The 27,053-nt window shown below is 65.3% G+C and overlaps 1 protein-coding gene across 1 annotated transcript; it reads right to left on the bottom strand.

The window, feature by feature from the left end:
- Positions 1 to 2,147: 2,147 nt before the first annotated feature.
- KIF21B (kinesin family member 21B) lies at positions 2,148 to 21,438 on the bottom strand (the record flags this gene model as incomplete). Its single annotated transcript, XM_035347331.1, has 34 exons — positions 2,148 to 3,003; positions 4,148 to 4,347; positions 4,832 to 5,002; positions 5,533 to 5,650; positions 6,080 to 6,244; positions 6,564 to 6,744; positions 7,002 to 7,138; positions 8,805 to 8,843; positions 9,470 to 9,583; positions 9,750 to 9,824; positions 10,204 to 10,409; positions 10,839 to 10,896; positions 11,155 to 11,215; positions 11,389 to 11,554; positions 11,656 to 11,757; positions 12,259 to 12,453; positions 12,527 to 12,674; positions 12,953 to 13,182; positions 13,554 to 13,622; positions 14,032 to 14,139; positions 14,338 to 14,537; positions 15,019 to 15,210; positions 15,504 to 15,624; positions 15,994 to 16,072; positions 16,356 to 16,562; positions 16,994 to 17,057; positions 17,152 to 17,341; positions 17,910 to 18,105; positions 18,616 to 18,731; positions 19,146 to 19,313; positions 19,499 to 19,633; positions 19,832 to 19,981; positions 20,709 to 20,891; positions 21,178 to 21,438. Coding segments are annotated over 34 exons (4,860 nt in total), but the record flags the coding sequence as incomplete, so codon positions are not given.
- Positions 21,439 to 27,053: the final 5,615 nt, after the last annotated feature.

The following is a 27,053-nucleotide window of genomic DNA, read 5'->3' as shown; positions in this document are numbered from 1 at the left end:
TACACACACGGGATTCCTCCGCTCTCGCAGACCACCTCCACCCTGGGCAGAGGCTTTGAGAGCACCGCTTCCCTGCGGCTCCTGCCTGCTCCCAGGGCAGGGAAAACAGGGACGAGGAGCAGCCCGTGGCCGCGTTGTGCTTTGGGTGCCGTGGCCCCAAGGAGAGCTTTGCACCCCCAGAGACCAGCTGCGAGCACAGGGGCAGGGCTGCAGGCTGAGCTCAGCCCTGCAGAGGATGCTCTCCATCCCCCAAAGGGGCAGGAGGGAGCTGCGCCAGGCTGGGGAGCAGCCCCATAACCAAGGGGAGCGAGGCAGAGCCCTGGCGTGAGCATCCTCCAGCACCCAGAGCCAAATCTCAGCAGGAAAGGTGCAGCAGAGGTGGGGGCTGCGGGGCAGGTTGGGGTGCTGAGCTGCTCCGGGAGGGGGGCTCAGAAACGCAGGGAGGTGCAGGTGAGGCCACACGTCTTTGGGACGAACTCAAGCATCAAAATCAGAACAACGAGGACGGAAGGGAAGAGAAATTCAAACTTCAACCCCCCACCCCCCCCCTCCCACCCCATCCCCCAGACGAAACCCGACGACGCCAGCACCCAGCTTGCACCGTGAGGTAGCTAAACCAGATCAACACCCCAAAAATCACTCCCCTGCGTGGGCAGCACCAACCCACGCAGGGATTAGGACACAGACACACACAGGATATGGGATCACAGTCACCTCCTGCTTCAAAGGCCCCCCGTCCTGACCCCTCGCTGCTGTGGCTCCCTTCCCCCTGCAGGCTGCAGAGGGGTGCTCAGCAGCAGCCAGGATGGGCCCCTCAGCCCTGGGAGGCCAAGCAGCCACTGGCAGCCTACGTGGAGGGGGAAACTGGAGAGAAAGGCGAGGCAGACCTGACCCCAACTCGCCCCCACAGGGCGTCCCTTCACTGATTGCAGCAGCGCGAGGTTTTAGGGCAGGCGCTGGCAGACCTTGGCGCAGGCACCGCTGCCCGGCTGCAGCCACACGGCCACACACATCCCCCAAAAAAAGGTATCGAGGAGCAGGGAAACCCTCTCCGAGACAGGCTTAGAGGGCATCACCGCCTCCAGCTCCGTACCTCTGTGCGCTACGCCGGTGGCCGTGGGGCCCCTGTGCCTTTTGGCACCGTCCTGGGCAAGGTGACACGGCATCGTGCCCTCCACCGAGGCACGCCAGCAGGATTGTTTTGTTGCTTTCCCCCCCCCCCAACCCACAAAACACACACAAAAAAATAATCCCCATCAAGTCAGTAGAGATGCTCCTGTGCTTCGGGATGCGGAGGAATTGCCCCGCTCCACCTGGAGAGGTTTGAACGAGGGCTGGTGGCAAACGACCCGGGGCTGGTCGCTGTGGTTGCAAAAAAGGAGAGGGAAAATGGTCTGTGCTTTACGGGGCAGGTCCTGGAGCCCCTGGCCTCCGAGATCCCAGCCCAGCACTGGTGGGATCACGTAGGGAAATCCATAAGTCCGAGTCCAAACGCTGCTTCTTCTGCGACAAAAGTGAGGTGAGAGCACGGGAGGAGAGGGCACCGCTCCCGGGGTCTCCTCGGCCATCTCACAAAGCCTGGCACGGGGCAGGGGACGGCCCAAGGGACCAGGGGAGGGAGAAATCCAAGCTCCAGCATGGGAGCGGAGCCTTGCTGACCCTTAAACCAGGGGAGGAGGAGGAGGAGGGAATCTGGAGAGGCTGAATCCTCAGGCTCAGGCTCCTGGACTGAGCGAAACATGCAAGATCAGCCCCTGCAGGATTGTCCTTCACGCGTGCAGGGAGCAGGGGATTTGTGCCAGCCCCAGCAGCCGACCCCTTCCTCGCCCTGCTCCCGGCAGAGTCAGCTCCATCCTTACCCAGCCTCCGCGGGGCACCAAGCCCCATGGGCAGCGCCCGAGGGCTTGCAGGGCAAAACCGAGCTGGAAAGGGGCTGAGAGCGGGGCGTTGAGAGCCTCCAGCTCGCAGCCGTGCCAAAATGAGACGGCCCTTCGGGGTAACAAACCCAGCCTTGGCTTCTTCAGCCAGGAACTCCTGATCTTGCTTGGGGTCCTGACCTCGAGAGGGGTTAAAACGCTTCAGGGACGCACCAAAAATGCCTGCTGAGACCCGAGGTGCCAGCAGCAGGGCTGAGCAGCCCGTCCTTGCCCCGCTGCAGAGCGGAGCGGGGGGGGGGGTCTGCTGATTTTGGCTCAGATTTTCAGAGATCACCACGAGGAAACCCAGCAGGTCGGGCTGGAAATCGTGCGATGGATGGAGACCTGCCCGGGCTCACCGTGCGCTCGCGGCTGTGGCACAGCTGAGATGCTCAGGGTGAGCCAGGAGGGACAGGCTGGGGCTGGGGGATGATGGAGCTGCCTGGAAATCCTCCTGCAGACCCCATCGCAGCACGGAGGCTGTCCCACAAGTACCGTCTCCGAAGAAGCAGCCCCTCCGTGCTCTGGTCCTGGCCAGCAGACCCCAAACGGCCTCGAGACTGGGGAATGGAGAAAGACTCCTGCAGGAACCAGCCCTGGAGCCAAGAGGGACCGAAGGAGCACATCCAGGCGGAGGCTGCGGGAAGCCACAGGGGCAGGAGGGAATTTAGTGCTTCCAAATTCCTCTGGGAAGGAGCCAAGGAGCTCGGCCTGGACTCCAACCCCTCGGAGTCCTGGCAGGCATTACAGCAGGGTGGGCGAGAAGGGAGACGATGTTTCCTGGTCACTGGAAAACCATCGAGAAACCGCAGCAGGAGGGGAGGTGGAGCTGCCGGTGCTCCACAGAGCTGCCTCTTCACGGGAAAAAAAATCAGTGCTCAAAGTACCAGGTGGGGCCTCATCCACCCCGTCGGGCCAGGCACAACAAATCCCATCCCTGGGTTGAGCTTCTGTCGATGACGGGGTCTCGATAGCAAGGGCGAGGTACCCGGCCGTCGCCCTCCTGGCCCACCTTCCAGTCCTTTGCAGTCCCTAGTTGGACCCAGCGGGCAGCCTCCTCCCGCTCCAGAGCTTCACTGTCAGGTCGCTGAGAAATAAAGGGGGAGAGGGGCGGCGTGAGAGGGGCAGAGGGCTTCGTGCCACGAGGAGACGTCCTCCACCCCCAGCCCCTGGCAGCATGCAGCCCCCAGGGCTCCCCCCAGGCTCGTTCCCCTCGGCGCGAGGACGCCCGGGTTGGTTTGGGGAGCAGGCAGACCCAGTGGGGCTCAGCCTCCAGCTCACCCCGCGGGCAGGGACTGGGGCCAAAGGGGAGGGGGGACCCTGGCAGCGGGACCCCTGCACCCCTCGGATGAGCTCTGACTAGGTCCAAGTGATGCCGCAGGGAGCTGCTGAGCTGGGTCTCCCCCGGGCATGGGCGTGCTTCGGGGTGGCCCCATCTCCATGCAAGGGTGCGGGCAGGCCGCGGCTGCCACAGCAGACGTGGGCAGCGGGCGAGAGGAAAAAGAAAAAAAGGAAACAAAAACCCAAACAACGCGGGGCTACGATGGGGACCAAGGGGCCGAGTCACTCCTAGCAAAGATTTATCAAGTGGGGAAAAACGCAAAAGAGTTTCATACCGTTAAGAAGCAGCTCAGACCAGAGAGAAAGAGAGAGGAGCAAAAGCAAGCAACAGCGAGAAAGAGAGAGGGAGAAAGAGATGAAGAGAAAGGAAAAGACAGAAGAAGAGTGCATGAGCAAGAGAGAGTCAGAGACAGCAGGAGGGTCAAGGCAGACTAGTAGCACGGCCCTTTATGGCAAGGACGCGTCGTGGAAGGCAAGGGGTGAGCCCAGGCACGTAATTCCATAACTTTACCCGGCAGTCGCTGTGGCACAGATGGGAGGTGGGGAGGAGGAGAGACAGAGAGAGACAGAAAAAGGAAGGGAGAAAAGGGACATGGTCGAAAAGAGGACATCAGAGTCTTGCTGCCAATTTGCTCCCCGAGAGCAGCAGGGGGTGCCCAGCCCCGGGGAAGAGGGGTCCCTGCATGGGGGATAACCCAGGGCATCGCCGGCACACGGGCAGGGGACAGACTAAGACGGGCAAGATGAGATGAGGAGTGCGGGGACTGGAAAGCTGTGAGACCCTCCCCTTCCCTCCCTCCCTGCAGCCCCCCCAGGCCCAGGGATGACAGGTCAACCCAGGGGGCTCCCACCTCCCGGGGGCTCCGGGACGCAGAAAGCCCGCGGCTCACCTGGAGGCGGTGAAGATGTGCTTGGAGTTGGTGCAGATGGCATTGATGGGGCTGTCGTGCCCCTTGATCTCCCCGACCGGGGTGAAGTTATCCACGTTCCAGACCTTGATCATGCCTCCTCGGCAGGCGCTCAGCACCATGGGGCGGCCGGGGATGAAGGCCAGGGCACAGACCCAGTCTTTGTGCGCGTTGGGGATTTGCTGCACGCACGGGGACAGAGAGGAGATGATGATCAGCATCATCTGCAGCCCCGAAAAAGTCTCATGCATCCAGCTTGAGGGGCTTGGATCACCATCACCCCAGGGCTGACCGGCATCAGCTCGAGTTAGGACGCCAAGGGGATGGATCCTAGACCCAGAGCTCAGTTTGCCCCCTGGGCAGGGGGCACCAATCCTGTTCTCAGAGTGGAACCCAGCACCCAGGGACTCTGCACAGCAGTTGATGCTGCAAAGCCTGGGTGCCGAGGGGAATTGGCAGTCCGGGGTGTCAATCCACACCCATACATGTTTATGGGGGTACAGAGCCACCTGGCACAGGCACTGCCAGGAACTGGGGTGCCCTCCAGGTGCGTTCAGCACAGGACACCAGCACCAGGACCCTGAACCTTCCCCCAGCCACCCCGCAGCACTGCTGCTCTGCCCCACGTCACCCCGAGGACCCCCCATACGCTCTCCCCCCTCAGACCTGGATAAGTTCCTGCTGCTCCAGGTCCCATTTCTTTATGCCGTTGTCCCTGGAGCCACTGAAGAGGACGTCCCCCTGGATGGCCAGGCACTCGATGCCGTCGTAGTGAGGGGGCTCGAAGTTGTGAGTGGGGCCGATATTGCCCACCATGCCCTCGGCAATCTCAAACACCTGGGGAAAAAAAAAGAAGAGAGCAGGTGAGGGACCCCAGATGGATGTGGCAATAAATGGAGGTCACCCTGCCTTGGGGAACTTGGCCTTCACCCTCTGAGGTTGGAAATGAGGAGCCATTTCTGCTCAGAAGGAGCGGTCAGGCCTTGGGACGGGTTGCCCAGGGAGGTGGTGGGGTCACCGTCCCTGGGGGTGTTGGAGGAGAGGTTGGGCCTGGTGCTTGGGGACATGGCTCAGTGGTGACATTTGGCTGGACCAGCTGATCTTGGAGGGCTTTTCCACCCCTAATGACTCTGTGACTCCACGATTCTATTTATTTTGACATCCGCACCTTTTTCCCCCCCACTTTATCCCCGTTTATTCACCAGGCGACCTCTCACCCCTCACGGAGGCCTCCACGCGGATGGCACAGAAATCCACACACGGAGGTGAAAACAGACGTCTGGGCACGGAGGCACCCGGGGGGGTTGCCAAGACCCCGGCTCCCCGAGGTGCCGGCGGCTCAGTCCCGCAGCCGGGGGGGGACCTACCTTGACGTAGTGATCCTTGGAGCCCGTCACCACCAGGTCGTGGTTGCTCGCCGTCTGGTTTACCGTCAGACACATCACGGGCCCGATGTGGCCGCTCAGCTTCCCGACGGGCTGCAGCCTACGGAGATGGGGGGCTGGGGTCAGGTCTCCCAAAAAGCTCCCCCAAAAGCCTCCCACCCCCACGGCCCTGCAGCACCCCCAGCAGGGGAAGGTCGCTTTTGGGGGGCTGTGAGCAGGGAACCCCAGTTCCCAGCGATGCCAGGGGAGCCTTGGGGCGCGCAGCAAGGGCTCAGCAAGCCGGTGTCCACCTGGGAAGGGGGCAATGGCACAGCCTGGGGGGGGCTGCTGCTCATCCCCCACGTCTCCCCCCTTCTCCTACATTCACACCCCGAGTAGCCCCTTGGGTCCCAAAAACCCTTATCCAAGGCACCTTCCACTGCTAACGAGGCTTTCCCTTTCCCTGGGGGGGGTCCTTTTGGGTGCCTCTGAGCAGACAGCAGCCCCTCGGCATCAGCGAGCCGTCCTGCCCCCCCCAAACTCCCCTCACCTGCTCAGCTCCCAGATGCGGACGGAGTTACCGGTGGCGGCGTAGAGCGTGGTGCCGGTGGGGTTGAGCGCGATCTGGTTGATCTGGTGTTCCCCCTGCACGCTGGTGACCGTGCGGGTGGTGGTCCCGGCGCACGCGTCCCCAGAGATCACCTGGCCAGAAGATCTAGGGGAGGGAGAGGAGGAGGATGGAGCACGGTCAGGGACCGGAGGCAGAGATCGGGACCCCACCGCGGCCCCACTGAGGAGCCCAACGGGGCTGACGGGTTTGGGATGCCACCGATGGTCCCACATCGGGAAAGGCCCTACAGGTACCACTAACGGTCTGGCCACCACGGGACCAGCAGGACCCCCACCTCCCAGAGGGTCCCCTCTGTCCTCGCGCCCCAGCCTGTGGTCCCCTCCTGGGACCAGCTTCTGCTGAGCCAGAGACGCCCCCGGTACCTGGGGACCCCCCTGGGACCCCCCCCACTCCTGCTACGTACGTGAGGGTGCGGATGCAGCGGGCCGAGTCCCGGATATCCCACACCTTGATGTACGAGGTGGACACGGTGAACACCAGCCCCGTGTGGCTGCAGTACTTGATGGACACCACGTTGTTCGGGTGTCCCTTGAGGGAGGCGATTTCCTGCCCCGTCACCAGGTTCCACATCTTGCAGCTCCGGTCTGCGGGAGGACGAACGTGTCCACGGGGTGGTATCAGGTGGGGGGGGGGTCTCCCAAGGGGCATGGACCGCTCCCCTTGCCGAGCACAGCCCCCAGGGTCCTCCCCAGGGCAAAGGAGCCGACCTGGGCAGCACGGGCTCGATGCTGAGGGCAGAAAAGTGGCCCAGGAAGGAGCATCCCCACGGCGCCCACCACGTCACCTATTCCCCCGTGCCAACCTGCTGGCAAGCCAGCATCCTCCTCGCCCTCTCACGCACCTTTGGAGCCCGTGAAAAGCAGCTCATCGGTGGCATCCAGGCAGAGCACGGGCTTGGTGTGTCCTTCTGCCACGGAGACGCACTGCAGCGGGGCCGTCCGGGCGTTCTTGGTGCCTCCCACCGGGTTGATGACGCCCCTTGCGTGGGAAAGAGAGGAGAAGCGTGGTGGGGTGCGTGCAAAGGAGCACCACATGTCCCAGGGGCACGGGGCAGCACGAGCTGCCTCACCCCAAGCATCTTCCACCACCTGGCAGGGCCATGGGCCCCCTGTCCAAACTCGGCACATCCGAGGAAACGTCTTTATGGAAACCCTGGAAATCTCCCCACTGCCTGGTGCCCCCGTCCTGGTGCCCCGGGCTGGGAGAGGGGGCAGCCAGCGGCCTCTGCTCCGCTGCTGAGCCTCTCGAGCCTGGCCAGCGGCGAGCTGAGGAGCCAGGAGACCCAGCTCACCATCCCTCGGGGCAGTTTGGGATGTATCACACCCTGTCCAGCCTGAAGCTCTGCCATAAAAAATTTTTCAGGATGCTGATATCCAGCACCCCGCTTCCTTACAGGCTGCCAGGGCTCTGCTCCTTCTAAAACCTCAAGGTTTTAAAACATTTGTGCCCAGCATCCCTGTGGCTGTGGGAGCCCTGCACACACCCAGCGCTGGCTCCGAGCCCAAGGGGACCTGTCCCTGCCAAACCCCCCTCCATGGGATGCCCGCGGGCACGCATGGCCTGGTTCGTCCCCCTGGGGACGCAGCATATCAGGGGTGCTCGGGGTGCTGAGGGACAACAGCCCTACAGCTGCAGCCCCATCCTGCACGGCCACCAACAGCTCCTCCCCGCTGCCGTCCCCAAACACGGCCCCGAGCTGCGCCGATCTCTTCTTACGGGCAGGGAAACTGAGGCACGGGGCTGGGGAAGGGCAGCCCCGGGGCCACGGAAGGCTCGCGTTAGTCAGCAGGATGGCTGCAGGCTCATTCGTCGGGGTTTGGGAATCACACGGGCGTGATCTTCCTTTCTCAATTAGCAGGTGCAACCACAACCTAATTATAAAAAGCTCTCCCCTGATCCCTAGTGTCCGTGCCAGCCTCGAGGTGACCAAGTGGGTGGAAACCCCGACTCCCCAGGGTTACCGGGGGGCTTTGTGCCTCGCTGCAGAGCACCCCCCAAGGTGACCAAGTGTCTGCTGTCACCCCTCCAGCGCCTGTGGGCGCTCAGGGCAGGGTGCTGGGGAGCTGCTACACTTAAAGGGTGAGGGAAAGGTGGTCCTGGCGCTGGGAAACCCCCCAGCAGGCAGGAGGTGACACCAGGACAAGCCCAGCAGCACCCTCGCCCCCAGCCGGGCTGGGTTCCAGGGCAAAGAGCTCTGCCCCAGAGCCCGGCGCGGGAGATGCACGGCCAGGCATGGGGAGATGTTTCCCGGGAAGCCACTTGCAAGGAAAACCATGCCGGCAGCGTGCAGGATGGCTCGGCCCCTTCCCCAGCACCACGCAGTCCTGCTGGAGAGCCAGGGGACGGGACGGGACACGGGGGCATCATGCTGACAGCCCGCCGGGGGTGGCACAGAGCATGCTGCCACCGCAGCGCGGGCGGCGTCCGGAGGCGAGACCCGAGCAGGAACAAACGGAGGTCCCAACCCAGGGGACGGAGCCGTGCCGAGAGGGGACAGCACGGGGACAGCACGCACGGGCTGGGAGATGGGGCAGAGCAGCGAGGTGCAGGCGGAGCATGCAGGGACAGGGGAGAGCGACCTCAGGAGAGACAGAGAGAGAAGGAGGAGAGGAGGGAGGGGTAATAAATAGAAAGTTGTCTATACCTCAGCACCTCCGAGACAGAGGAATCGCTGTCATCAGACCTAGGGGCAGAAAATTAGCAGGATTACGGGAGAGAAAACCCAGACTAGAAGAGGCAGCAGAGGAGTCAGAGGTGGAGGATTGTTATTGCATCCAAGCCAGCGCAGGACGTAGAGGAGAGCGAGGGAGAAAGAGAAGCACACACGGAGAGGGCAGAGGAGCAGGAGAGCAGTGAGGGTCAGACAGATCTCCGTCAGGACACGGCGCTGCCGGCAGCACTCCGAGACGTGGGCAGCCACCTGGAGCAGCTCGGGTGGGTCTGTGCCAGCCCGTGGGCATCCTGCGAGCCCCCAGCCCGCCTCCCCCCATCCTGCTCCACCACCTCGGCCACCGGTCCGTGCCCGGCACCGCTGCGCCGCCAGGCAAGGCTCAGCCCGGGTGCTCCTGCAAGCGGCCAGCCCGGAGGGAACACACACCAGGCAGGAGGGGACAAAAATCCCTCAGGGCCCTGGCACAGCACCTCCTCCCTCCTGCAGAGGAGCAGATGGGGACAAAACGGTGGCAGGAGGCCGGCTGGAGCCCACCCAGGTGCTGCGCTCCCGCTCCCCGCCGTGGGACCCGGTAGGTGCCGCTGGCACCACGGCACGGGTCCGCGCCACGCAGCCCCCCCCGTAACACCCGCACTCACTTGTCCAAGGCCGACCCCTGGCTCTGGTTGCTCGTGAGCCGAGAGAAGACGTTGCGGTCGTTGCGCGGGCGGGTAGGGGGGGACGAGGGGGGCGTGAAGCCGACGTCTGGAGGCCTGAGGCAGGAAGGGTTAGAGGGACGCGTGATTTGGGGACCACTCATCCGGCACCTGCCAAACTCCTCTTCCTCATACCGGCACCCCAGGGCCTGGTGAGCATCTCTCCCGGCTTGTGCAGGCCACCCAGCCTCCCCCTGCCCAGGTCCCTGGCTCCCGAGCTCACCTGGCGGGTTGCCCACGGTCGTAGGATTTCCTCCGTGTGAGCGGCGACGTGTCCGAGACGCGAGATTGTCTGGGGCTAGGGAAAGCAGAACGGCACGGTAGGTGCCTGCTCTCCTCCCCATCGCGGGGAGCTGCTCCGTGCTGAGCCCCTCGTCCTCCCCCAGCAGAGCCAAAGGGGAAGGGGACTGCCCTGGTTTCCCCACCACCCCATCGGAGTCATCCGGTGGGCACGGACACTTCTGGCAACCCGAGATGCCTCCGTGAAGGATGGAAAGCCAGGGCAGCACGAGGGGGTCCTTCTGGAGAGACCCAACACTGCTTGCTGCAGGCAAGCCTGGATGGACGCAGGCTTTGGCTCGCCCTCGTTGCTCTACTACAGGGCACAGCTTCCCCCCCCACTGGTCCCGACCTCCAGGAGCCCCCCACAGCCCCCAGAGCCAGCACCCCCTGCTCACAACGTGCTTCCTCGCGTGGGCAGGCTGACGGTGCGCGACACCTTCTCCTTGTAATATGGGTCTCGGATGGAGAAGCTGATCCCGTCCTCCTTGATCTCCATGAGGGACGCCAAGGACTTGGTGATGTTCTTGGTGGAGATGTCCAGCGTGGGTCCCAGGCACTCAGCTGACACCGCCTTCATCTGCCCGGAGAGCTTGGGCTCTCCCTAGAGCACGACACGGGGCTCAGGGGAGCTGCAGGGCGAGCAGCTCGCGCCCCCCCGGCCGCAGGAGAATTCCAGGAGAAGCCCAGTTTTCCATACTCCAAGCAAATCTGACAGCCTGCACAGGGCAGCGGGCTTCCCTCCACCTTAGCCTACAAAGGACCCAGCACAGGGACCCCACCCCGGCGCCCACCCAACCTGGAAGCCATCAGCTGTGCTCGATGTTTCCCCCAGTACCCCGGGGGACCGCAGAACCAGGCGAGCCGGACGGCTCCTTGCCGAGAGCTGACCCCATCCAGAGCCCAGCCGTACCCCAAGGCTGGCTCCCCGAGGGCCAGGCTGCAGAGCAGACCCCAAAGCTGAGCCCCACGGCCCTATAAACGTCTCCTTCCATCCCACCTCCCGCAGCCGGTGACGGAAAGGCAGGCTCACCTTGAACTTGAAGTCATCCTGGCTTGCTGAGCCCTTCATGGTGAAAGACTGGGAGAAGCTGCAAGGAGAAGGTGGCAGAGCTGGATCTTCAGGGCTGAACCCCTTTCAGAGAGGCTGCTGCAGCCCCCCAAGACCCCTTAGGTCCCCCCCACTCCCCAGCTCCCCCTCTCCTAAGAACAACCCCATCCTGGGGTCTACGAGATGTCTGCGCCCCCCCAGGGCTAAGTGCCATGGGAAAGCTCAGGTGGGGACTTCTCCATCAAAACCTACCCGTGAGAGGCCCCGGACATCCCACCCCACGGGGCTGGGTGCTCACCTCCCATCCGAGGCCAGGCTGAATTCGGAGACCTCCTCGTCCGTGCTGGTGTAGCCGTTCTCTGCGCGCAAGGGAGAAGGCACACGAGCGGTGTGAGGGGGGGGGCCACATCCCATCATGTCCCACCAGGGGCACGTTGATGCCAGTGGTGACGCTTCTGGCACCGGAGGCCCGGCCTCGCCCCACGGGGAGGACCCTGACCCTAAAGGGGGGACACGCTGGGCTCAGGCCCACCTTGCTGGACGTTGTGGATCAGAGCCTGCAGCTCGGGGTGCGACTCGGCCTTCTCCCGCAGGGCGTCCAGGATGAGGTGGTTCTGCGAGGAGCCGGTCACGTCCGTCTGCCTCAGGCGCCCCTCCAGCAGCCGGATCTGGGCCTCCTTCTGCGCCACCTGCAGCCCCTGGAGGACAGAAAGCCACACGGATCTCAGCATCACGCTGCCAGGGAGGAGCCCCCAGGTGGGGACGAGACCCTCCCAAGGAGGCGGCGTGGTGCCCGCACCTTGTCGATGGATGCCTTCAGGAAGTTGTCCAGCAGGAGCCGGGCTTCGGCCAGGGAGCAGGAGCTGATCACCACCGAGGTGTCCGTGGAGTCCAGCTCCTCCTGGAAGGGACGGAGAGGGAACGGGATGGGACCGGGGAGCATCGCAGCAGGGCAGGGATGGGCAGCGCGGGCACCACGGGTGGCACGGGTACCGCAGGTGGCACGGGTACAAGCCCAGCACCAGCACCACCCGGTCCTGGCTCGTGCCACAGTCAGGGACCGTGTGGCACAGCCAGGGACAGGCTGGGGACAGCACAGAGCCTCCAGCCCAGGCTGCAGCCGCTAGAGGGTGCGAGGAGCCGTGCATCTCCCCGTGGTGTCCGGTGCCAAAACCGGACACCGGAACCCGTGGGGTTTCTCTGGGGAAAAAAAAAAAGCTGGGCTTCCCAGGCATTTTCCAGCATCCCACAAATGCCTGCAGGTCCCCACGGAGACCAGAAACCGGCAGCCCCGTGGGAAGGCTGCGGCTTTCCCATGTCCTGGGGCAGGATGCTCGGGTTCCTTCCCCAGCCTGGTCTTCCCCTCGCCTCCCGGGGACGCTCCCGCTCTGTCCGTGCACACCTTGGTCTCCTCGATCTGCATGATGGTAGCCTGGCAGTCGGAAATGCTGTCGTTGATGTAGTCGATGTTGGCCCCCAGCACCTCGATCTCCTCGTTCAGCTCCTGCAGCCCCTTCTGCTCCTTGGGGCTCTCCGCCTGCAGCTTCGCCCTCTTGCCCAGCAGCGCCTCCTGCAGCAGCGCCAGCTCCTCGCGTTTCTGGGGGAAAAAAGAGGGAGATTGGCACTGCTGGCTCAGCCACCCCCCCGTCCCCAAACCCACCGCCCCTCACCTTGATGAGCCGCTCCATGTCGGCCTCCAGGTTGACGATGGTCATCCTCTGCATCACGATGTCGAAGATGCGCCGCTCCAGGGACTGCCACTTGAGGCGGGCGGCCTTGCTGAAGGTCTGGCTCGTCCCCTTCTTGGGGAACTTCTTCCTGCAGCACGAGGGGACCAGAGGCACGTGGCTGCACCGCGTCTGGAAAGCTGTGCTTCCCCCGAAAGGATGCCCAGGATCTGACTGCATCGCTTCTGGATCGCCCAGCTCCGCTGCCACCCATCCCTGATCTCTCCAACACAGCTCGTGCCTTGCGTTAGAGGTTTGCCTCCAGCCAAACACACAATAAAAAGCCTCCGGCCTCCGCCTCCAGCCCTAAAACCAGACACAGGAGCCCCGGGACGCCTCGCCACCCGTCCGCACAGCCCCTGCCCTGACCTGGGCGGCCGAGCCCCGTTGGCGGAGGGCGAGGGGTCTCCCAGGAAGTTGTTGATTTTCCGATTCCACTGGCGCACGATGCTGGAGACGGAGCGAGCGCCGGACTCGGGCTCGGAGGAGGTGGTGCTGGCCGAGACCTCTGCGCCCGAGTCCAGCATGGGCGGCTTCTGGCTCGTCCTGCCCGCCACCCGGTCCGACATGGGCTTGGCGAGGCGGCGCAGCGCCGAGACCTGCCCAGAAGAGGGGACGAGGGTGTCAGACGGGCGTCCCCAACCCAAGCCTGTTGCCAAGTCCCTCGGCTCCCCAAAGGGCCGAGAGCAGAGCTCTGGAGCCCCGAGTCCATTCACACAGCCCTGCGGACAGCGGGCAGCTCTGTCCCTTCGCCCTCACAGCCCTTTTTCTCAGCTCAGCTGCCCCAGGAGATGGGCAGTGGGGTTCCTCTGCCGTCTGCAACCCTCTCCCACCGGACTACCCGCAGCTATAAGCCCCCTCCCACCCTTCGGGGGTCCCACTCCCAGCCAGCACCGTCCGAGTGCTGCGGTGTCGCTGAGCCACAGCTTGGCTGGGACCCCCACGGAGACGCCCCCCTCCTCCCCCTCACCTCCTGGGTTTTCCTCCGCAGCACGATTTCCTGCTGCCGCTTCTGAGACTCCAGAGCCCGGATCTGGAACTGGACGAGAAAGACAGACTTGGCTCCTGCTGGGGAAAGGAAAACTGCCCGGACCCCCCAGCGATGGCCACAAACCCCCCCAACACCTGGAGCAGTTGCTTTGGCACGAACAGGGTCGCTCCTGACTTTATCAGTGAGCAGGTTTCCAGCCTCAGGGCTGGTTTTGGTGGCACAATCCCCCCCCGGAGCACGGTGGGGAGCTCACAGCATCTCCAACCACCGCACTGGGAGATGCGGGAAGCCCCCAGGAGTTATTCCTCCAGGTGAGACCTGCTGGGGGCTAACAGACCCTAAAGAGGCCACGGGGACAGCAGGGACCCCGAGCGTCACCAGCTGGTATTTATTGAGGTGCCAGAGCAGCACAAACACCCCCCCAGCACCAGGCCATGCAGAAGGGCAGGCTCCTCACCTCCTGGCGCCGCTGCTCCTTCTTGAGCTGCGCGATCTCCCGGTTCCTCTTGGTCTCCGCCAGCCGCCTCCGCTGCTGCTCCTCCCGCATCTGCTTCATCAGCGCAACCTGAGAAGGGAAAAACGCCGGCACGGCGTGGGCACTCGGCGCTCCCAGCAGCCAGGGCGACCCCCGCCGGGACCAAAACCATCCCTTCTGCCTCCAGCAGAGCAGGGATTCAGGCTGGTCCCACGGTCAGCATCCCCTGGAAGCCTCCCCGAGGCTGGTCCCGAGGGGCTCCCTCCCCACCGCGGTGCGCCCGGGTACCTTCGCCTTCTTCATCTCGGCCACCTCTGCCTGCAGCTTCCTCAGCTCGCGCTCGTAGCGGGACTGGTTCTTGAGCAGGCGAGCGTGCTCCTTCTGGGCCGCCTGCAGCTTCTGCAGGTCCCGGTTCATCTCCTTCAGCCGCTTCTCGTAGTCGGCCTTGATCTTGTTGGCTTTCTCCTCCGTGTAGCACTCCATGGTGCCTGGGGGGAGAGCGGGGAGGGTTTGCAAGGGTCGCTGCGCCCTGCCTGCCTTGCCGGAGCCTTCCCTCAACCCGCAGGGGCTGGGGTCTGTTTGGGGTACCCGATGGGGCGATAGGTGGGGGCTGAGCACAGGATGGGGGTCGAGCACAGGACGGGGGCCGTGGGTTGCACCGCAGGCGCTGGGCTGGGAGGAGCTGTGAGCCTGGACCTGGTGCCAGGCTGCTGAGCCTAGCATCAGCCACACCACGGGGTCTTTGGGGTCTCCACATGCCCCGCAGCACCTCGGCTCGCCCAGGAAGGGGCGCACGGGACTAGAAGGGGCTTTGCTTCCCCATCCTCTCCAGCTCCCACAGCGCATGGCATCGGGGTCCCAGGGGCAGCGAAGTTGCTGGATGCATTGACCCCAAGCCAGGTGGGCAGAAAATGGGGGGACAGGGACCCAAAGCCACAGAATTGGGCCCCTGGGGGAGGCGGCTCTCACTGAGGTTCTGCAGGACCCGGTCCCGCTCCAGCTGCGTGTCCCGAATCTTGTTCTGCAGCAGGATCAGCTTCTCCTCGTACTGGTGCTTGAGGGTCTGCAGGCGCCGCTGGCTGTTCTCCAGCTCATCGATCAGCTTCTGCTTGATCTCGATCTCGCAAGTCAGATCCGCCAGGTCGGCCTGGAAATTCACGGCTGGGGGCCGGGGAAGAGGGGAGCAGTCAGGCCAGGAGGGACGGGGACAGCAAGGAAGAGAGCAAGGAAGGAGCAGGGGGAGCTGACGGAGCAGGGCACGTTGCTGGGGAATGGCAGCACCCCTACGAGCCTCGGACACCCCCTGCAGCACCCCTGGGGCTTCTCCAAGCAAGAGAGGAGGTGGCCGGGGGCCCCCGTGGACTCCCCCTTCCCAGGACTGGAAGCTCAGTGCCAGCAGACACCAGCACCAGCACCCCCCTGCTCCGGGCTGCAGGCGTAGCTCCACGCTTTACCCTTCTCCTCTGCGTCCGAATCGGAGTCCACCAGGCTCTCTTCACTGCCCGAGTCCTCGTCTTCATCCTCGCGCCCATCCTCTTCCTCGCAGCCGCTCTCGTCCTGTTCCTCCTCCTCCTCCTAAGAGACGAGTGCCTGACCTCAACCTGCAGCGTGGCCTTGCCCTTCTCCCTGCGCTCTCCCCCCGTCCTCCAAACCTGAGCTCACCCCCCAGAAGCCAGCGGCAGCCCCTGCAGGGGGGGGCTCTGCCTCTTCCCGAGGGGCTGCAGCATCATTTCTGGACACCCCCCCCCCCACCCGTGCACCCCATGGCGGGCAGCAGCTCCGTGCCCCATCCATCCTGGCAGCACTGCATCCCCCCAGATCTCCTTCACCTACGTCCACACCACGTCCCCGACCCCCCCAGCCTACTTCCGAGGCCAGGCTGGGTTCGGTCCCCCTCTGTAACCAACCCCCCCGCCCCCAGCACGAGCACGAAGCCCCCCTCACCTCTTCCCCTTCATTCTCGTCTGTCTCCTCCCCGTTATCCTGCAGCTTCGGCCGTTTCTTGAACGCCTCCTTCTCGGGGCTGGGGGAGAGCAGGGGGGGGGGAGCTGCTGGGTCCCAGCAAGGGGCAACACCAGGACGGGTCCCACGCCACCCCCACCCCCCCCCCGCCTCCCTTTGGGAAAATCAGCCCCCGGGTTTCCCCGATGGGTGAAAAGGAGACCGAGGATGCGGCAGTGCCCCGTGGGGAACCCAGGTGCCCAGGTTTTGTCTGGGTGGATTTGGGAAGGACGGGGGAAGCCACGGGAGAGCCAGCCCCAGGAGGGGTGACAGCCTCGCCAGCATCACACGGCGTCTGCCCTCACCTTTTCCTCCGCTGCCTCCTCTCCTTCTTTTTCAGGCGCTCCAGGTCCTGCTTGGCCCGGCGCAGGACGTCGGACGCCTCCGTCTCCGCGGGGGCAGCCAAGGCGGGCACCGGGGATGAGCCCACGGAGTAGGGGGGCCGGGCAGAGACGCGCGAGAGGCTGCGCCGCAGGGACTCGTTCATGGATTCGCTCTCCAGGAGTTTGGTCCTGGGGGAAGGCAGAGATGGGACACGGTCAAAGAGGGGGGCCATCCCACCGTCCCCAGGGTTTGGGATGGTGTGAGGCAGGGACAGGCACCACAGAAGCCATCTCGGGTCAGAAGGTCGGGATGCTGAAGACAGGGAGCGCCCCGGGGTCACCGATGGACCTGGGTCTGGGGGTCAGCAGCCCCCTGGGGAACACCGGGGAGTCCCACCAGGGCTTCCCCATCTATCAACAGCCACACAGAGGACGATGCTGGCCAGAGCAGCACCAAGGCTGGCACTGCCACAGCTCCAGTGGTCCCCCACTGGGGTCTAGGAGCCATCCCAAGGATGCTGGAGGCACGGAGCTGGGAGCAGCACGCAGACACGGACCCTACAACAGCACCCACCAGCCCGGGGACCTGGGTGAGCCGAGGGACCCGGTGCCTGGCTCACCTCAGCTCTTCGATCTCCCGGATGTAATTCTGGATGAGGGCGCCGATAGCTTCGTTACCGTCCCCTGGAGGAGGAGCAGAGGCTCGGGTGGGTCACGGGAAGAGCCGCGGCGTGGTCCCGACCCGGCCCCGCGGCGCCGTGCGCGTGCCCAGCCTCACCTGCCTTGGCCAGCATGAGGTTGGCCTCCTGGCTCATGAGGTGGGTGACCCTGCTGTTGATGGCATCGATGGCCTCCTGCATGGCCTTCACCCGCATGCGCAGGGCGCTGTTCTCCTTCTGCAGCATGGCGTTCTCGCGGAAAAGGTCGCTGTAGCCCTCCGAGCCGTCCTCCCCGATGACCCGCTTGCCCTGAGGGGACAGGGGGCAGCCCCTGAGCGCGGGGTGCGCCGGGACACGGGCACCCACCCACGTCCAGTGCAGGGGAAGAGAAAACCTAAGGACCAGGAAGGCCTGAACCCGACGGGCAGAGGGCGAGAGATGCTCCAAGGCTCTGCTCTGCCTCGGCATCCCCATGAGACTTGCCCGAGGTCCTCCCGTGGCAGGGCAGGAGCTGAGCCCTCGGTCTCCTGAGCCTCTCAGGCTCGAGCCGCCGGTCCAACCTCCTGCCCCGGGGGAGCAAGGGGCAGGCAGCGGCTTGGTGGCCGTCACCAGCGATGCCAAAGCACCAGCTTCACGGTTTCTCAGTGCCATGCCACTTCTCCAACACCCCAGCGCCACCAAGACGCAGGAGAACAGAGCTCGGCTGGCTGCTGGGACACAATCCCTGGGGGAAAGGGCTGGAGACAACCAGGGTATGCTCGGGGAGGGGGCACAGTGGGCAGGAGGGTCTCGCTAGCTAAAATCACCCCGATGCAAGCACGAGGAGGCTCCCTGCCGCGGGCTCCATCCCAACCCAGAGGCCCGCTCGGGCGCTCACCGCCTTGTACTCCATCAGCTCCATCTGCAGGCGGGCGATCTCGGCCCGCAGGGCGCTGATCTGCTGGCTGGTCTTGTCCTGGTTCACCACCACCTTGTTCTTGATGTTGCGGGCCCGGTTGGCGTACTTGAGGGTGTTCAGGGTCTCCATGAAGTCGCGGTCGGAGGGGCTGACGCAGGCGATCATGATGGTTTGGCTGGGGGAGGCGAGGGTCGGGGTGAAGGACAGGTTTTCCCCCACTCAGGGCGCAGCTGAGGGCACGCGTCTCCGGACACCCGTCCCAGCCCTTCTGAGTTTTGTGAACGAGGCATGAACCGGGTTCAGCTCCCCCCAGGGTCAGGGCACCAGCAGGATGCGTCCGCCCCATCCGGCAGCACGGAGCAAAACCGTGCACCGGGCTCGCCGAGGCTGGGGGGAAAGGGAGCAGTGCCCCCACAGCAGGCAGGGAACCCCAGGCTGCCCCGTGCTGGGCGCTGCCTCCTGCCGTGTCCCGGGGTCTGCAGGGGCCCCGGAGCGTTTCGCACCAGCCCGTTCCACCAAAGCTGCCCAATTGCACCTGGTGCTCACAAGCGGCCAAGGTGTCCCCACCGGCAGCGTCACGCTCTGCCTGCCAGGAGGCACCCACCCCACCAGGCCCTCGAGCCCCCCAAAATACCTCCCCCAAGCCCCACAGACCCTCAACCCATTTGCAGAGGGACCCCCGTACCTGTTGCCCCCGAGGGAATCCTGCAGCAGGCGGGTGAGCTTGGAGTCCCGGTAGGGCACGTGCACCACTTTCTTGCTCTGGTCTCCCAGGGCGCTGATGACGTTCCCCAGGGCCAGCTGCCAACGCAAAGCAAAGCCCCAGCCCCAAATTCAGGCCCTGCTGAGAACACAGCTGCCCCACGGCCAGGTTTGGGGCCTGGGGTGCGTGCCGTGGGGTGCCAGAGCCGGAGGCTTCCCCAGCCAGGCTCAGCATTCGCCCCCACCTCGGAGTGGGTTTTAAGCTCCGATTAGCAGACCTCGAGCTTTTGGGGGCTTGCACCCTTGTGCCCAGCTGGACCCCCACCCCACACCCTCAGCAGGAACGCCGCGCCCTCACCGCGGCTGTTTAGGGTCACGGATAATCCAGGGCCAAGCCACAGAACCCACGGCAGAGTCGACAGCAGCTCAGCAGCCCCGAGCAGGACCCGAAGGTGACCCAGGGCCCCCCACAGCCCCCGTCTCCCCCTGCCCCTTGCACGCCCGGGGCCGTACCAGCCCGCAGTTGATGGAGATGCCTTCCTTCGCCCTCTCGCCGGTAGCACCCGTTCGTTTCAGCCTCTCCGAGCCCGCCAGGTCGACGAAATGGAACTTGGCCGTGAGGGTCTCGTACTCGGTGGTGGGCTGGGCTCCGTCCAGGAGGCCGCTCACCTCCCCGTTCACCTGCAGCCGGGCACACGCGGAGCGGTCACTGCCACGGCCCCCTGAGCAGCCAGAAACCCTCTCGGCCACATTCAGCCACCAGCAAAACCCTGAGCACCCACCCTCAGCACTCAGCCCCTCGAGGATCGGGGGGATCCCACCAGAAACTTCCCCAGCCCCCGTCCCCCGTCCCCCCCGTGTCTCACCAGCTCCGGGCGGGCGCAGACCCTCATCTGGCACAGGTGGATGGTGAAGATGGCATGGGAGCGGGAGCTCTGCACGTTCATCTGGGTGCTGGCAGTGGTGCGGGAAAGAGCCCCCTGCTTCAGGCACTGGATCAGCTGCAACGACGCACGGCAGAGAGGAAACAAAACCTTGAAGCTCCCTTTTAGAGAGTCAGGACAGGATCCCTCAGCAGCCCGACCTCCCCCTGGGGCTGCTCTGCTCCGTCCCTCCTCGCCTTACCCCCACGTAGAGCATCCCTGGCCGTGACCCCCCACCCCTTCTGCAGCCCCCCCCCCCCCCGGTACCGAACCCACCTCGTCCTGCGAGCTGATGAGCCGCGACGTGACGCCGGTGGTGTAGATGCTCCCGCTGGCGTCCTCGTGGATTTTGATGTTGGATTTGCGGTGCCGGGCATCCGGGTCGCGGGCGCTGTCAAACAGGTCCAGGATCTCCTCGTTGTAGAGCTGAACGAGGTGAAAGAGGGCGGGGGGGAGTGAGTAACGGTGAGCCGGAGGCTGCTGGAGCCTGGCACGGGGCGGGGGGCTGCAGGAGCTGCCCTGTGCCCTGCTGCTGCTGCAGCCCCAGAGCCGGGACGGGCTGCGCAGGAGAGCTGGGGGTGCGTGCACGTAGACGCACACGTGTGTGCGCACAGGGAAGGATGACCAGGAGAGCTGGCGTGTGTACAAGCGTAGGAGAGGAGGCACAAAGGGTGCCCAGACACGTACAGGAGGTGGTGCACGGGTGAGCTCGGATCTAGGTGCACGGGTACACCACGTGCCCGGAAGGGATGGGCTGCAGGGGGACGCGCGCCCCGGCCACACGAGCGGCAGAGCCCCTCTTCCACCACAGGTCCCGAGGTCAACTCGGCCAGGTGGAAGGGGACACTGGGGGCCAGGGGAGTGCCAGACAAGCAGGGACAACTCCGAGGACTCAGAGCTGACAGCAGTCAAACACCTCAACTAGGAGCGAGAGAGCCCAAAGCACCCCAGATCTCCTGGGGACAAAGGCACGAGCTCGCATCCCTGGGGAGGCTCCCAAGGAAATGCCACCCCAGATCGTGGCCATCGCGAGGCCAACAAAGAGCACCTGGGTGCTTTGAGCCTCCTGCGTGCTGTCACACCTCGAGGAGCCCAGGACAAGGCAAAGGGACCCCCCCCCCAGGCTGGCCCCCCCAGCCTTGCTGTCACCCACCTCCAGGAACTGGGCGCTGACTTTGAACTCGGGTGCCGCCACGCCTTGGCTCTGTGCCGCCCGCTTGCGCTCCTCGATGCCGCTGAAGAGGTGGCCGATGGCCCGCGGGATGATGCCCTGCTCGTCCTCGGAGATGTTCATGTCGAAGCCCGTCCCCATGGTGTACGTCTTCCCGGCGCCCGTCTGCAAAGGGGCCGTGATGGGGGGGCTGCTTGGGTCCTCAACACCCCCTGCGCCCACACCTCCCCGAAACCTCCCCAGCCTCCCCACGCATGCCCCAGCCGTGTCTCCCCCTTCTCCCACCCCAGGCCAGCCCCTGCCCCAGCTCCCTCCCAGCCCGGGGCCATCTCTGTCCCCTCTGCGCCCAGGACCTTTAACACTTTTGCCTTCCCCCAACCTCTGCGGGCACCGGCGGCTCAGAAGAGCCCAAAGCCCACGACGGAGCCCAAGAAGGGGGCAAAGCAGGTACCTGGCCGTACGCCAGCACGGTGGCATTGTAGCCCTCGAAGCAGCCTTCGATGAGCTTGCCCACGCACGTCGTGTAGATCTGCTCCTGCCACGTGTCCAGGTCGAAGACGAAGTCGTAGGTGAAGGCTTTGTCCTTCCCCAGCAACACCTGGGGCTCGCCGGGCGTCACGGAGGTGCAGATGTGACATCCCTCGATTTTCTCTTTGGACAGCTGGGGACGGATCCTGCAGGAGGAGGAAGGGGCTGAGGACAGCCTCGTGGCTCACCCCGCTGCCTGCTCCTGGGGACACCAACGTGTCCCACGCTGGAGCTGTGGCTGCTCCAGGCAGGTGACAGCAGTGCCACCGCTCGCGGCACGGAGCGCACTGCTCACAACAGCTTCCCTTGCACCAAGAGCTGAACACAAGCAGCCTCCCCGCTCCTGCACGGGCTCATTCACCATGTCCCTGCCTGCGCAGGGAGTCCCGGGCTGCAGGTAGGCACCGATCAGGTCAGCAAAGCAGCCCGGAGTGCCAGGGCACGGGCACGCCGAGGGAACGCGCTGCAGCCAGCCGCAGCGTGGGCGCACGCGCTCAAGAGGCAGCGAGATCAAACTGCACTTAGAAAAGTGAACAAAAATTCAGAGTGCAAAATGAAACGCAAAGCGCAAAACCCGACGAGACGGTGCCAGCGCCAAACCCACCGAGTGGAACCAACCCTCCGCCCAGCCCGGTGCCCGCCCCAGGCTGCGGGCGGGACCAGGGCAGCTCTGGCAGCGGGCACGACCAACCCACCGCGTCCCCACCCGCTGCACCCAAACCCCCCCAAACCCCTTCGGGTGCACCGCAGGCACCGCACCGACGCGGATCTGCCGCACGAGAGGCGCCGGGGCCGTGCAGCAGCTCCGGGTTTCGGGGGAAGCTGCCTGGTCCCCGGGGACTTGCGGAGAAAGGAGGGAACGCGGAGCCAAGCGGCTCGCATTAGAGCTAATGACTGCAGAGCTCCCCTCCCTCGGCGCTTCATCAACGCGGCTATTAATTCCTCCCGAGCCCGCAGCACCCGCAGCGGAGGCTTTGCGGGACGGGGCTCACCCGGAGAGCTCGGGGCAGGCGAGGGAGAGCCGGGGGGGTGCAAAACCCCCGTGGCGTGGGAGGCGGGTGGGCTGCGAGGCTGCGCAGCAGACGCGTGGGAACAGCGCGATGTGTCCGCGGGTATATTTAGCTCAGCAGCCACAATAGAAAGCAGCTTCTGATGTGCTCAGCCCGAGACTCGCTGCCATCGCCTTCCCAGGGGCCCACCCTCCTCCAGGAAAATGAACCCCAGTTTTAATTAATTTTTTTTTTGACCCAGATGAAGCACTCCCCATCCCCAGGCGCGCACGGAGACAGAGTCCCCCGGGGACGGGCAGAGGAACAAACTGGAACCAGGGCACTCCAAGAAAAAAATCAGAGCAGGGCTTTCAGCAAAATCCTTCGTTCTTTTCTTTTAAATTGCTCCAAGCAATTATGTATGTGCGTGTGGGTCTGGGAGAGAGGCTGTGCAGCAGCGCTGGGGTGACTGCACGTGAGTTTTCTGTAGGATTTTCGGGGACCCACCCTGAGCCTGGTGCACGGGGCTGTTCCAGATCATCTGCACACCAACACCACCGTCTCCCTACCCCCGCTCCCCAAATCTCCCGTCCAAACACCCCTGTCCTGAGCATCCAAGCAGGGCCCATCCCTCAGCCCAGCTCCTGCAGCCGTGGGATCTGCGGGGGCTGGAGGGGACCCAGGTGCCTGCGCGCCCCTGCACTGCTCCACGTCCCCAGGGTGACCGGAGACACGGGTGCCCCACGAGAAGGTCCCGACCACGGCGAGGGGCTCAGTCTCCAGGCACCGCTTGGTTACACCCCAGGGAGCTGCTGCAGACAGCAAATATCAGCCCCCCCATTACAAGAGCAGAGCAGAGGGCAGGGATGAGTACAAGGAGCACCAGCAGACACGGACAGGGGACGCGGCTGTCACCAGCAGCCCGGCCACCCGGCGTCAGGAGATTTATGTGGCCACCAAGCCTCACCACGGAGGTTTCCCCAGGCCAGCGCCACTGTCCCCGCTGCCAGGCACTGGGCAGCCCCAGCTCTCTGCCCCTCGGGGGGGTCTCAGCCCAGCCCAGCCCTCCAGGGGGGCCATCGCCACGCCAGGCACTGGGCGTAGAGGCACAAGACCTCCTCCTCCTAAGCCCTAGGGACCTGCAGAGCCAGCACGGGCTCTCCCCTCGGCCCTACTCTCAGCCCCACCAGCTGCTGCCGGGGGAGCCGGCAGCTTTTTGCCTTGCCCTGCCTCAGTTTCTTTCCTCTGCAGCACAGAGCAGCAACCGCAGGGTGCACGAGGTCACCGTCCGGGTGCGTTCTGCCTCTCCTCGGCCCTGCCCTACTGAAAAGGAGGCTCACCACGTCCCGTCCGCCCAGCAGAACTGAGGGGGTGCCAGCAGGGCCCACCCTACAGGCTGATGGAGCTGCTCCCTCGCCTGCAATCCCAGCAGTGGGACGCGGCCAGGCTGCTCCGTGCCCTGCCGGCACAGACACCTCGTGCCCAGCACCGTGTCCAGCACGGGGCCAAACGTGCCAGGGTGCCCTGCCCCGAGAGGCTGGGACAAGCACAGAGAGCAGAGCCCGGCTGATCGCGGTGCAGGCTCCTCCGGCTATTTGGCTGTCCCCCTGGCTGTGCCCAGCTGCTTGGTTGCAAAGCCACCAGCGTGGGGAGGACACAAACCGTCCTGGGGCCCCCAGGACACCACCAGCCCCATCTCCCTCGTGCCCACGCTGATAAACCGAGGCACGAAGCTGCAGACGGATGCGCAGACAGAGGAAGGCGCAGGCAGGGGGGGGGATTCCCGAACCAGCTCCTTCCCAAAGCAGCAGCGCTCGCCGAGGGGATGACAGGCGGCACGGCAGGAGTCCTCCTGCTCCGGCATCGGCACGCAGACCCCGCAGCATGAGCGGCGCGATGCCAGGGAAAGCCCGCATCCGCGCTGGGGACACAAGGGGGACACAAAGGCTCAGCGGCGGCGCGGAGGGGAGCCTCTCTGCCTCTCTCCTCCCCTTTCCTGCCGGGCTGGCAGGCTGTGAAAGCGCCCGTCTCCATGGCTCGGCTGCCAGGGCGACCGAGCATCTGGGGAGGAAGCAGGGAGCGGGGAGCGGGTCCCGCACCCCGAGGGGCAGGGAGCGCCGCGGAGCGCCCCGCAGCACGCACAAAGGTCGGGTTGTTCGGTGCCAGGCTGGGAGCCAAGAGCTGGGCGGGCAGCACGAGGCTGCCGGCACCCACGGGCAGCCCTCGGGGCTCCCTCCGGCCCTGGGGCAGGAGCAGACCACGCGGGGAGCCCCCCCCAGCACCTCCAGCCTTGCGGCCGGCGGGGTGGGCTTCGATGCAAGGGGAAGGGATCCAGCCTCCCCCAGAGCCTTCCCGCAGCATCGCCCACTTCCAACCGGGGCTGTCCCAGCCCTTGGCACTCCCCAGCGAGGCCAAGCACACGTCCACTCGCCACCACTTCCCAGTCCAGGGCAGCTGCTTCAGACTGGGGGCGCAGGCAGCCCCCCCAGCGCCTGCTGGGCATCCAGGGGCCGTCGTTCTGTCTGCCACCGCCTCTCGCTGCCTGCTAGAGCCACACGACCGCAGGCTGCCGGGCACTGCCCCGGTGCAGCAGGGAGCTCCCACCTCTCCGAGGTGGATCTGGCAGGCAGCCCTGGCGGCGAGGGCTGGCGCAGGGTGGAGCTGGCAGCCCCGGGTGCAGCCGAGCAGCCTCCGATGTACCCGCACAGACAGCGCCGGGCGAGCCCAGGCAGCGCCTGGCTCCGCTCCCCACGGTGCCTGAGGCCCCCCGGCTCCCATCCCCGCTCCTCACGGCGCCCACATCGCTCCCATCCCTGCTCCCAGGATCTCCCTGGCCTCCCCAGCATCAGACCCACGGGAGCATCCACTCCACAGCCCAGACTTGCGCGGGGGACCCCCGGCTCCCACCACAACGCTTTGCTCACCTCAACCCCAAAGGCGCCCTCCGTGCTTTGCTGCTGCCCCATGAACCCCCCCCCCAGCAGCACAGTGCAGCCAGGAGGAGAGCAGGGCACACCTTCAACATCCTAGAGTGCCCTTCCCCAAAAACACCCTGGGGGTCAAGGAGCCCCCAGGCACCGCACACCTAACGGTGCTGGGACAAGCTCTGGCCTGCCCGTGCCCACCAGCAGCCCCCCAGGTGCCCCCGGCAGCACCAGGAAAAGATCAGAGCGAAGACCCCCCCCCGGTTTTCCCCCATCCCCAGGCCAGCACAGAAAGCCTCGGGCTGCCCGAGGCTCCCCCCGGGGACCTGCCCCCATCCCCAGAGGACGAGCCCCCAGCCAGGTCCTCGCGTGCCCAGAGCCGGCTGGTGGCACACAGGTTGCTCCGGACCCAAATCAAGACAAAGTTGAGCATTTAATTACCGCGGCAGGGAAGCAGCTCGGCAATCAGAGAAAATTGAATAAGGCTCCCCTGGGAGTGCCAGGTCTGGTCGGAAAACACTTAGATTAAGAGATATAGCAGGGCATTTCCTAGCGGGAGCCAGCACAGCACGGGCGAGTGCTGGGCTCAGCCTGCCTCCGTGCCAGCGGAGCACCGAGGGCACAGCAGTGCTCCCTGCCATGTCCCCATGGGGCAAACCCCACTGCCTTCAACCCCAAAGCCCTCCGGGCCCCCTAATCCTCCTGCTCCAGGCTTTCCCAGGCTTAGGGAAACCTTTAAATCAGGCCTTGGCAGCCGCCGTGTGTTGCTCATTAGCTCTGGCAGGAGCACACCGGCCCCGAGCCGCGCCATCTGCTCCGCACCGAGACCCACCAAGGGGCAGGGGACACGCGGCCCGCAGGGGGACCCAGCGGACCCCAGCCCAAGGCTGCAGGCAGGGCTCGGGGGGAGCAGGGGATGGCATTTTTCCCAGCGCATCGCCTGGTGGGCAGCGGGGGCAGACTGAGTTTGCAGTGCCTCCGGGCTCCTCCTCTGTCCCCAAAGCAGCTGGGGTTCCCAACGGCTCCACGCTGGACCTTCCCTGGGAGAAGGGCTGGGAGACGCCCCGAGGATGTTTGCGGATGGCAGACCCGGGACAGTCGCACACAAAGGGGTGCAGGGCCCCAAAACCCTGGGGTGGGCAGCACGAGGAGCACGCGGGAAGCGACCAAGGCGCAGGGCACCGCACGGCCCCGTCCGCTCCAAGCACGCAGGAACGGCACGGGCACGCTGCGAAGCCACCGAAACCACCAGGAGCAGAGCTGGGCCCGCAGCGCGGATGGCACCAGGCTCCTTACGCCCCCCTGTTCCCCTCGGGAAGGTCCAGCATGATCAGGCAGCACCAGGGAAGGGGCTGAGAGCTTGTACGGTCCCGACTGCAGCAAAGCCCCCTTGATGGGGGCAGGAGGACACCGATGACACCTTTCACACCCCCACCCGGAGAGGCTGGGCTGGCACAGGGCTGCCCCAGGACACATCAGCGCCAGTCTCCGGGCTGTACCCCGGGTGCTGGGAACAAACCCTGAGCTCGGGGAGGGGGGACAGAGCACCGAGCAAGTCCCCCGGCACCCACCAAGCCCTGGGCACGAAGAGGACCCCCCCGGGGTGTTACACAGGTTGCAGGGCCAGGCTCAGCTCTCCACGCGATCCAGCACGCCCCGAGCCCGCCGGCTGTTTAACCCAGCAGCTGGGGACTGTTTTGACAGCCTCCAGCAGGAGAAACCCTCCTGGGACCACCAGGGCCAGCCCCCGCAGCAGGAACAGCACAACACCGGGGGGGGGGGCCGGGGCAGGCCCCTCGATTGGCACGGGCTCGGTGGGGGTATCGCCTTCCCTCTCCGGGGCCGTGTTCCTGACAGCTTTGTTTGGAGCTTCACCTCCCGCAAAC

This window comes from Oxyura jamaicensis, chromosome 26 (genome assembly GCF_011077185.1).
Source record: "Oxyura jamaicensis isolate SHBP4307 breed ruddy duck chromosome 26, BPBGC_Ojam_1.0, whole genome shotgun sequence".
Classification (NCBI taxonomy): Eukaryota; Metazoa; Chordata; class Aves; order Anseriformes; family Anatidae; genus Oxyura; species Oxyura jamaicensis.
Note: the sequence above shows the minus strand (reverse complement) of the source record. Positions and strands in the feature narration are given on the sequence as shown.